This window comes from Alosa alosa, chromosome 18 (assembly GCF_017589495.1).
Source record: "Alosa alosa isolate M-15738 ecotype Scorff River chromosome 18, AALO_Geno_1.1, whole genome shotgun sequence".
NCBI lineage: Eukaryota > Metazoa > Chordata > Actinopteri > Clupeiformes > Clupeidae > Alosa > Alosa alosa.
The window spans coordinates 4761764-4774263 of NC_063206.1; the positions used below are offsets into that span (position 1 = coordinate 4761764).

At 44.9% G+C, this 12500-nt stretch overlaps 1 protein-coding gene across 1 annotated transcript in view; it reads right to left on the reverse strand.

Moving 5' to 3' along the window:
• vstm4a (V-set and transmembrane domain containing 4a) overlaps positions 1-12500 on the reverse strand; it is a 20924-nt gene that overhangs the window by 730 nt on the left and 7694 nt on the right. Inside the window, exons 3-9 of the mRNA XM_048270274.1 lie at positions 8666-8719; positions 6069-6176; positions 4941-4974; positions 4482-4539; positions 4345-4450; positions 2323-2381; positions 1-11 (exon numbers count right to left, since the gene is read on the reverse strand). The exon at positions 1-11 is cut by the window's left edge and continues 730 nt beyond it. Of these exons, the coding sequence (XP_048126231.1) occupies positions 1-11; positions 2323-2381; positions 4345-4450; positions 4482-4539; positions 4941-4974; positions 6069-6176; positions 8666-8719 (430 nt within the window). The remainder of the gene's footprint in view (positions 12-2322; positions 2382-4344; positions 4451-4481; positions 4540-4940; positions 4975-6068; positions 6177-8665; positions 8720-12500) is intronic.

A 12500-nucleotide genomic window follows, 5' to 3' on the forward strand; every position in this document is an offset into this window, starting at 1 on the left:
TCATCCACCACCTGCACAAAGACACAGGCACAGAACACATGAGTGTGTGTGTGTGTGTGTGTGTGTGCATACACCAGACTGTCACAGAGACACAGATAGAGAGCACATGAGAAAGAGAAAGTGTGTGTGTGTGTGTGTGTGTGTGTATGTGTGTATGTTTGGTTATTTGTTTGTTTGTTTGTGTGTGTGTGTGTGTGTTTGTCCATGTGTGTGTGTGTGTGTGTGTGTGTGTTTGTCCATGCGCGTGTGTGTGTGTGTGTGTTTGTCCATGCGTGTGTGTGTGTTGGTCCATGCGTGTGTGTGTGTGTTTGTCCATGTGTGTGTGAGTGTGTGTGTGTGTGTTTGTCCGTGTGTGTGTGTTTGTCCATGTCTGTGTGTGTTTGGTTATTTGTTTGTGTTTGTTTGTGTGTGTGTTTGTCCATGTGTGTGTGAGTGTGTGTGTGTGTGTTTGTCCGTGTGTGTGTGTTTGTCCATGTCTGTGTGTGTTTGGTTATTTGTTTGTGTTTGTTTGTGTGTGTGTGTGTGTGTGTGTGTGTGTTTGTGTTGGTTATTTGTTTGTGTCCGTGTGTGTGTGTGTGTGTGTGTGTATTTGTCCATGCGTGTGTGTGTGTGTGTGTGTATTTGTCCGTGTGTGTGTGTGTGTGTGTGTGTCCATGTGTGTGTGTGTATGAGGCAGATCAAGTGAGGTTCTGCTCCCTCTCTTCTCCTCCTCTCCTAAACTAATGCAATCCCACCTCGGCCCGCTAAATAAATAATTGTGTTGTGAAAGCAATAAAAGGAAATCAAATGAGCCCACTCATAAGAACAGCAATAACGCAGCCTGCACACACACACACACACACACACACACACACAACACACGGCAGCCTGCACCAGGCTTTGGGGACAGCCATGCTGTATTTCTTTGGGCCTTTTCAGGACCAGCTAATCTGAGTGGAAAACAGCGCAACACACACATACGATGCAACACACACACACACAACACACACACACAGACAGCATAGCACACACACAAACCAGACACAGCATAACACACACACACATACATACACAACACACACAGACCACACACACACAACACACACTAAACAAACACACAGACAGCATTGCACACACAGAGACCAGACACAGCATAACACACACACATACACACACAACACACACAAAACGCACACACAGAGACCAGACACAGCATAACACACACACAGACCACACACAGTATAGCATGCACACAAGCGCCACACAACAAACACACAACACACACAGACCGCACACAGTATAGCATGCACACAAACACCACACCACCTGAGCACTGGTTGCTCCATGTAAATAGGTGTACCATTCCAAACTGTATCACTACAGGGGACGGCGCACAAACACACACCAGTCCACTTCAGGGCAAAGTCGTTTTGAACTTCATTATTAGTTGTGTAACTATTGTGATGATAATCAAATTGACCCTCATTTATGAAGCGCAGGGATGACAAGGCGTAGGACAGCCCGGACCATTTCACGCAGAAAGCATGGCTTCTATTAATTAAACGTGAGTGGTGGCTACGCTCGAATCTCACATCACTTCTCAGCTGTCAATTCTTTGTCATAGCGCAGTGCAGCAGTAAATCGGTGGAGGATTGGAAAGTTGAAGAGTTGAATTAATGGAATCTGGAAGACTTCTCCTGCACATCTGCAGCTGTTATGTTGACACATTTAATGGCTTAGGATTGCCATATAGGCTGGAGAGAATTACTTTCTGTTTGGAAAACGCAACGGTCATAAATTATTTTTTATTATTTTCAAAGGGCAAATGGCAGTGTCGTATGGTTTTGTAATGAATGTATTTGTATGATGCGTTTTCTCTGCAAAAATAAAGTCTGTTGCATTTAAATCGCTAAAGGTTCCCAGCTTTCTTGATGACCCTTTTCTAGCTGTCAAACTTAACAAGGTTCAGCTGGACTTGCAACGTCACTTGTGGCTATCTCGAGGTCACAAATGTTTCTCGTTTGGACGTATAATGCACCTCCATGTTGTAAATGTTAGGGTCGAGGCCTTTAAAACGAGCATATATAGGGGCGTGATATTTAAATGACGCTTGTTTCCAGCCGCCACGTTTATCAACACACGTTTATTCTTACGCTGGAATTGGAGTGAATCACACGTGAGCCCTGTCGTAAGATGATTTCTGTGCTCAGATCTATGCTGGTTTTTACGTTCGGTTGATAAATGAGGGCCAATGTGTCTGTCTCTGTCTGTCTGTCTGTCTGTCTGTGTAAGAGTGAGTGTCTGTGTGAGTGCATGTACAGAATGTGTGTGTGTGTTTCTCACCACTGCTGTTCTCCGTGGCTGGGCCTTGAGAAGTTTGGTTCTGCGTGGTTTGCGGGGAGCTGCAAGACAAGAGACTCCTGACTTTACTCATCATCCCATAAACAACTCCATCCAAACATCCCATAAACAACTCCAATCACTATCTAAACCCTTTAAACAACTCCAATCACTATCCAAACCCTTTAAACAACTCCAACCACTATCTAAACCCTTTAAACAACTCCAATCACTATCTAAACCCTTTAAACAACTCCAGTCAGAGAGAGAAATAAAGAGAAGAGTGTGAAAAAATAGTCTCAAATTGTTGTGTTGTGTTGTTTTGTGCTGTGCTGTGTTGTGTTGTGTTGTGTTGTGTTGTGTTGTGTTGTGTTGTGTTGTGTTGTGCTGTGCTGTGCTGTGCTGTGTTGTGCTGTACTGCATTGCCCTAGCCTAGAAATCTAGACGCTGTGTTGTCACGTGTTGTGTTGTCATGTGTTGTGTTGTGTTGTGTTGTGTTGTGTTGTGCTGTGCTGTGCTGTGCTGTGCTGTGCTGTGTTGTGTTGTGTTGTGTGCAGACAGCCCTGGGCTGTACAAGTTGGCTTGAGAGGCTGAAAGTTTCCAGATGTGGAGTAAGGCAGCGCAGGCTCCAGACGTGTAACAGCTGTCTTCTATTTCCCTCACCTCTGCTGAGCCAGCTGCCAATCACACATCTTCAGCCAATCATACAGCTCCAATGGTAGAAAGCTAATACAGTGGGATCACTGTAGCCAATCAGAGCTCTCAGAGCCCACAGAAGGGGGAGGGGAAGGGATGAGGTAGAGAGAAGCGAGAGGAAGAAAAAGACTGAGAAGTACAGAGTTATGAACACACACACACACACACACACACACACCTACCTGCATGCGCTTGCCTTGCCTTAACACACACACACACACACCATGCACCCACCCACCCCATGCCACCCACCCACCCACCCACACCCACACACACACACACACACACCCACCACACCCACACACACCCACCCCCCACACACACACACCCACCCCCACACACACACACCCACACACACACACACACACACACACACCCCCCACCCCACACACACACACACCCACACACACACACACACACATGCCCACCCACACACACACCCACCCCCACACACACACACACACACACACACACACACACACACACCCACACACACCCACACACACAGCACACACCCAGCACACACACCCACACACACACCCACACACACCCCACCCACACACACACACCCCTGCAGCGCCTGCAGCACACACTGCCTTACACACACACACACACACATTGGAGAAGATCTGCAGAGAGAGGGAAGAGTGTTAGAGGGGGCCCAGCGTACAATAGGGCAAAGAGGAAGAGGGAGATGGGCAGCAGAGAGAGGAGGAAAAGAGGAAGAGAGAGGAGGAGAGGAGTGGAGAGGAGATGAAGGAGGAGGAGAGGAGGAGGAAGAAGAGGAGGAGAGGAGAGGAGAGGGAGATGAGAGGGAGGGAAGAGGGAGAGGAGAGGAGATGAGAGGAGGAAGAGAGGAGAGGGAGAGGAGAGGGAGGAGGAGTGGAGAGGAGTGGAGAGGAGATGAGAGGAGTGGAGAGGGAGATGAGAGGAGGAAGAGGGAGGAGAGGAGGGAGATGAGAGAGGTGGAGAGGAGATGAGAGGAGGAAGAGAGGAGGAAGAGAGGAGGAGATGAGAGGAGAGGAGAGGAGTGGAGAGGAGATGAGAGGAGGAAGAGAGGAGAGGTTGAGGAGGGAGGAAGAGAGGAGAGGAGTGGAGAGGAGTGGAGAGGAGATGAGAGGAGAAGAGAGGAGAGGGAGTGGAGATAGAGATGAGAGAGAGGGTTGAGAGGAGGAAAGAAGAGGAAAGAGGAGGAGAGGGAGGTGGAGAGGAATGAAAGGAGGAGGAAGAGAGGAGAGAGAGAGGAGTGGAGAGATGGGAAGCAGAGAGCGACAGACAGGACTGCAGAGTGTCTCCCTGCAGACAGGGGGTGCTGTGGGCAGGGCTCACCTTTAGCAGGGACCAGAGGGGGTGCGTCCAGGGGGTCAGGAGGGTGGTGTTTGTGTCTCTTCTGTTTCCTGTGTGGCCTTGCAGAGGGGTCACTGCCCCAGGAGTAACAAATTTCACCCCTGATGCCCCTGCCCTGCCCCCCTTTTACCCTCGGTACTGCCAGCACTTATCTCACTCGTTACGGTCTCCCCAGAGCTATTCACAGAGGGGGGGAGAGAAGGGAATGAGAGGGGGATGGAAGGAGGGAGAGAAGGGTAAGAGAGGGGGATGGAAGGAGGGAGAGAAGGGAATGAGAGGGGGATGGAAGGAGGGAGAGAAGGGTAAGAGAGGGTGGGAGGGAGGGAAAGATGGAGAATCAGTATGTTTGTTTCTCACCCCCCCCAGTCATCCTCCACACACACACACACACACAGATCAAATATCCCCACATTATTCTGACCTATTATCACATCACAGCCACACTTCTCAAAATTTCTCTTCTGGTTAAAGGTTCTAAAGAACCTCAGTGTTCTCTTCTGGTTAAAGGTTCTAAAGGATGTCAGTGTTCTGTTCAAGCTAAAGGTTCTAAACGCACAGAGCAGAACCAGGACACTCACCTGCTGTCCGGGCACTTCACCAGGGAGTAGCTGTCTGTGACGACAAACACACACATTAAACACACACATCAAACACACACATCAAACACACACATTAAACACACACATCAAACACACACATTAAACACACACATCAAACACACACATTAAACACACACATTAAACACACACATATCAAACACACACATTAAACACACACACATATCAAACACACATATTAAACACACACATTAAACACACCCATATCAAACACACACATTAAACACACACATTAACCCACACATTAAACACACATATCAAACACACACACATTAAACACACATATCAAACACACACATTAAACACATACATCAAACACACACATTAAACACACACACATCAAACACACACATTAAACACACACATTAAACACACACATCAAACACACACATTAAACACACACATCAAACACACACACACACACATTAAACACACAAATTAAACACACATATCAAACACACACATTAAACACACTCAAGCACATTGTACACACAATCACTGTTGTTCTGGTATAGGAACATAGATTTAGATGGCATGTCTATCTGCCCTACTGTAGCACACTGCGTTGGAGTGAGTTTACAAGGCCCAACAGATTCTTGGGACATGGTAGCTTGGCAACGAGAGAGATGGAACTAACAACTGGCCTTTGGCCATAGCAACCGTCATTTAGAACAGAAGTTTGTCCTGCAAGTTGAAAAACGAGTCAATGTGTGGCGGAATGAAGTAGTTCTACGAACGAGACAGTTTTAAGCGTTCAAGAAGTGGAACTCAAACACAACTCAAATTTGACAGACTTGGTACAGGCGGGATCATGGACTCCACGGCGATCACGTATCCGTACTTGAGGTGTAACGGGCACGTTGCGTCGCGGCCACATTAGCACCTCCAGCATTAGCACCTCCAGCGTGCATTATCTGCCTGATACCCAGAGCGTCGCAGTGAGTAGTGTGTCCAGTGAAATGGTCACCTTTGGGGTGGTACACACACACACACACACACACACACACACACACACACACACACACACACACACACACACACACACACACACACACACACACACACACACAGTGTCCAATGGATGGTCACCTTTGGAGTGCGGTGGCCGTGTGATCTGCTGACAGCACATGACAATGGCGAATAGAAACATGGAGACCAGGCCCACACAGCACAGGAGAGCTGCACACAGGTACAGGTCTGAAACACACACATATACACACACACACACACACACACACACATATGCACACATATTCACACACACACACACACACACACACACACACACACACACACATGCACACACACACACACACAAACACACACATACACATATACACACACACACAAACAATAATCAATAACAGAGTTCAAAGCATGGGGGACACATGAAACATGTAGATATAAAAAATAAATGAACATACATATATTAACACTCATAAAACACATAATTAAAAGTCATAAAATCGTTAAATTAGAAGCCATAAACAACCTGTATATAAAATAAATAAATGCATTTGATCAGATGAGGAGAAAGCAACTGAGAATCTTTTTGCCTTACTGTACGTCTTAGACATACACACAGACACATACACACAGACACAAACACACACATTCACACGTACACACAGACACATACACACACATTCACACGTACACACAGACACATACACATACATTCACACGTACACACAGACACACAGACACACACACACAAACACACACACACAAACATACACATACACACATACACCCAGACACATACACACGTACACACAGACACACACACACAAACACACACACACAAACATACACGTACACACAGACACAAACACACACATTCACACATTCACACATACACGCACACACAAACACACACATACACACATACACACAGACACAAACACACACACACACAAACATACACATACACACGTACACACAGACCTGAAACACATACATTCCTGCGTACACACAGACACACACACACAAACACACACAAACATACACATACACACGTACACACAGACACAAACATACACATTCACACAGACACACACACACACACACACATATGAGGGACGGATCTGGGCCTTAATTCATGCCGGTCTTACACACACGCCTATCATAATCTTGCACATACACCACTATACTCATGCACCGCTCACTATTATCATTTTACATGTGTATGGAGGGGTATGGTCGTGTATGTGAGGGAAATAGTAGTGTATGTGAAAAGAGATATAGTAGTGAATGTGTGAGGAGTAGTATTATAAAATAAGAAATAGTGTATGTGAGGAGAGAAAAAGTTTAATAGTATAGTAGTGTGTGAGAACTATAATGAGTATAGTAGTGTATGTGAAAATATAGTAGTACATGTGAGGGAATATAGTAGTGTATGTGAGACTATAGTAGTGTATGTGAGAGAAATATACTAGTGTATGCAAGAAATGTATGTGAGAAAAACTAGTAGTGTATGTGAGTGATATATAATAGTGTATGCGTGAGAGTTTTAGTAGTGTATGTGAGAGAAAGGTATAGTAGTGTATGCAAGAGAATATAGTAGTGTATCTTGAAAAGTGAATGCGAAAGTATAGTAGTGTATGCAAGAGAGTTTAGTAGTGAATCGCGAAAGGTATAGAATGCAAGTATAGTAGTGAATGTGAGAGAGTATAGTGGTATGTGTATATGTGAGGAAGTATAGTGGTTGTGTGAAAGTTCCATGAAGCAGGAAGAGTTTGATTTCTCAGACATTTCTCATGTCTTTGTAGCCCTAATTTGCATTCGGTTTGCAGTAGTAGTTTTTAATATTTAGACACATAGGGCTGATTTTTTCCTCCACCACTAGGTCTACATGAACATTGTTGACAGTGTAGGCCCTGAGTCCCCCCCTTCCTTGATTTTTAATTGGCTAGCCAGGGAGAAGTGACATTGACAAACCAATCAGGAACTGAAATCAAATTCCTTCCGTTTCATGCAAACTCCCTTCGTTCATGAAAACTCTCTCCCACACCACTACTATACTCTCTCACATACACCCCTTTATACATATACTACTTCATCTCTCTGCTACACCACTACCTACTCTCACGATCACTACTATACTCTCTTGCATTCACTACTACATTCTGTACACACTAAACTTTCCTGCACATATTATATCTCTAGCATACACTACTAAACTCTCTAGCCACACTACTATACTCTCTTGCATACACTAGTATACTCTCGACTCTACACTACTATACTCTCTCTCGCTGCTGTACTATGCTCTCTCACATACACTACGGAAACTCTCTCACATACACTACTATCTCTCTCACATACGCTGCTATAGTCTCACATACTCACGTTCTCTCCACATGTCCTACTAAGCTCTTTCACATACACTACTATACTCTCTCACATGCACTACTATGCTCTTTTCCCTCATACACTACTATACTCTCTCACACATTCACTACTATACTCCTTCACATACACTACTATACTCTCTCACATGCGACTATACCCCTCTCATACATGTAAAATGACTATAATAGTGAGGTGTGCATGAGTATAGTGGTGTATGTGCAAGATTATGATAGTGTGTGTAAGACCAAGTATGAATTAAGGCCTAGACGGCCCCTCATACACACACGTACACACAGGCACAAACACACACACACACACACACACACACAAACCTTGAAACAGACGCCAGATGCTGACCACTCTGTTTGTGTCCGCCACATCATGCACTGCAGAACCAAGATTAACATTGATTAATACATTACAAACACACATACAAACACACACACATTACATACACACACACACACACATCCAAACAGCACACAACACACTCCCACATACCAACCCTTAAATGCTTCACCTCATCCGACACATACTCACACAAGCACACAAAACCAAACATTCACACCCACATAAGCATACACACACACACACACACACACACACACAAGCATACACACACACTGCTATGGCATCAGAGGCCCTTCCCCCGTCTAGGAAGTGCTCTTCTGTTTTTTGTGTATGTTTATGTCTGTGTGTGTGTGAGTGTAATTTGTTTTGTGTGCATGTGTGAGTATGTGTCGGATGAGGTGAAGTATTTAAGTGGTTGGTATGTGGGTGTGTGTTGTTTGGATGTTTGTGTGTGTGTGTGTGTGTGAGACATTTGCTGGTTTACTCTCTCCCTCGCGTGTCTGCTCTCCAGTAAGACTGGCTCGTGATGTGTGTGTGTCTGTTAAGCAGCTCTAACTCTGATTAGCGCACACACACACACACACACACACACACACACGCAATGTGTGTTTGTGCCTTAGCTGAGCCCTAGCTCAGCAGAAATGTGTTTATGTGTATGTAACAGCAGACACCAGAAACTGCTCCAGTTTGATCTGTTGATCTGTTTGATCTTATAAATCACAGCTAACACACCCCACATTCCTCAGCCGACAAACAAGGGAAACACACACACACACACACACTTTAGTTAAAGTTGTTCTTTGTTTTGGTACACAGTGCATAGTTTATGCCTGTGTGTGTGTGTGTGTTAACGCGGAGTTCGTTTCTCGCTTATTCTTTATTTGGTGTGTGTGTGTGTGTGTGTGTGTGTGTGTGTTAACGCGGAGTTCGTTTCTCGCTTATTCTTTATTTGGTGTGTGTGTGTGTGTGTGTGTGTGTGTGTGTTAACACAGAGTTCTTTTCTCGCTCTTTCTGTATTTGGTGTTTCACAATCCCTCAGCACCAGTCTAAAACTTTCATGTTTAGACCTCAAGTGTGTACTGAGACTGAACTCATTCTTCTCTCTCTCTCTCTCTCTCTCTCTCTCTCTCTGGTTCTAGGATGGGTCTAGAACTCACACACTCTCATTCCCATGGTTCTAGGATGGGTCTAGAGTCTAGAACACACAGTGTGATGCAGCACAGCACAGCACAACACAGCACAGCGTAGCACAGCACAGCGAAGCACAGTGAAGCAGAGTTCAGCCCAAAACAGCACAGCACATAAGTTCATTCAGATGGTCCTTGTTGACATCCTCGGGAGTGTTTACCTCTGAGGCTTAATGAGACACACGAGTTTGCTCTGAGATAGTCTACTTGTCCTCCAGCAGCAACTCAGCCACACACACACACACACACACACATATACACAGACACACACACATATACACATACTCACACTCACACTCACACTCACACACACACACACACACACACACACACACACACACATATATACACACACACACTCTCTCTCTCTCCTCATCCCTTTTATTTCAGCCAGCACAACAAAAGCATTCTGGGAAATGCAGTCTAAGCAAAATTAACACCCATTTTCAGTTTCTTACACTAGATTGTTCCAAATTAGAACACAGAACACCGGGGCCCAAGGAAGCTGCTTTCACACTGAACTAGACCAGTGGTTCTCAAATGGAGGAATTTTCTGCCCCTGAAGGTGCGTGAAGGCACTCCAGGGGGTACGTGAGATTTTAAAATATACATATTTTACACATTGATCCAAGATGGGTGCTGACAACACAACTCTGGTGGGTTTCATCACTAAGGACGACGAGACTCAATACAGGTTGGAGGTCGACCTTCTGACCACGTGGTGCAGGGACAACAACCTCCTGCTGAACGTCAGCAAGACCAAGGAGATTGTTGTTGACTTCCGTAGAGGTCACACCCAACACCTGCCACTGACCATCGCCCGGTGCTGTGGTGGAGAGTGTGAGCAGCACCAAATTCCTGGGGTGCACATCAGTGAAGACCTCTCCTGGACCACCAACACTGCATCACTGGCGAAGAAAGCTCAGCGCCGCCTGTACTTCCTCGCGAAACTCAGGCGAGCAAGTGCTCCACCAGCCATCATGACCACATTCTACGAGGCACCATTGAGAGCATCCTCTCCAGCTGTATCGCTGTGTGGGGTGGAAGCTGCACTGAATACAACAGGAAAGCCCTGCAGCGCATAGTGAACACAGCTGGAAGGATTATTGGTGCTTCACTTTTTTTCACAATTGTGAGTGATGCAAGTCACCCCGCTCACAATTTGTTTGATCTACTGCCCTCTGGGAAGAGGCACAGAAGCCTGCGGCTCCCGCACCACCAGACTCACCAACAGCTTCATACACCAGGCTGTTGGGATCCTGAACTCTCTCCCCCCTCCACCCTCAGCTACATAACATCCTGGACTTTTAGACCCACAATGGCTGCCTAGCACTACTCCACTTGCACTACTCCACTTGTACACTTGCACACTTGCAACTTGTTGTTGTTGTCCTGTTGTCCTGAACACTTCTGAACACACTTCTGCTGCTCTTACATAACTTGCACCACTATGCCACTTGCATACTTAGGTCAAACAAAACTACCTCAGCCATTTATTGGCCTGACTTTTGCACTATTATATTGACTGTCTACTGTATGCACAATTGCACAATTTCTACCAAATTTTGCTGCTCTTATTTCTTCATTGTATGTGCCTTCTTATTTTTACTTTTTATATTGTTTACTTGAATGTTATGTTTGTCTGTGGACCTAATTGGTAAAATATGTCTTGTCTCCACCGTGGGATTGTAGGAAACGCAATTTCGATCTCTTTGTATGTCTTGACATATGAAGAAATTGACAATAAAGCAGACTTTGACTTTGACTTTGACTTTGATATCATTTGAAAAATATACAATCATTTGCAATACATTTAGTCATGGATTATTAAAATGTAAAATGTTCAAAATAGTTTTTTTTCCAAATGTTTGAATTTTGTATGTGTTTATCAGTTCCAAAGTTTAATAAATTAGACACTGATGGCACAGTGCTCTGTTTTAAAAACATTTTTCTCAACTAAAAATGCTTTGCGCTGGTTAGGGGGTACTTGGCTGAAAAAATGTTTCACAGGGGGTACATCACTGAAAAAAGGTTAAGAACACACTGAACTAGACCATCACGCTGCTACACCAAAGTCCTTATGAGCAAGTCCCACAATTCGGCGGCCATCTTGGCAATGGCTTCGACCAGTTATTTTGGACTAACAAGATCAAAAGTCCTATTCAAATGAATGGGGAGGCATACGCAAGATCAGACTCCTATTCAAATGAATGAGGAGGTATAGGTAATATAGGCTCCTATTCAAATGAATGAGGAGGTATAGGTAAGATAGGCTCCCATTCAAATGAATGAGGAGGTATAGGTAAGATCAGGCTCCTATTCAAATGAATGAGGAGGCATAGGTAACTCCAAATATGGAGGTCAAAAAAACTACATCAGGCGAATCTGTGTTTCAAGCTGAATTAAACAGTATAAATGTGTCCACCCAAACAGCTAAAATAATGTTAAAAAGATGTATAAGTATATATACTCTTTTGATCCCGTGAGGGAAATTTGGTCTCTGCATTTATCCCAATCCGCGAATTAGTGAAACACACAGTGAGATGAAGCACACACTAATCCCGGCGCAGTGAGCTGCCTGCAACAACAGCGGCGGCGCTCAGGGAGCAGTGAGGGGTTAGGTGCCTTG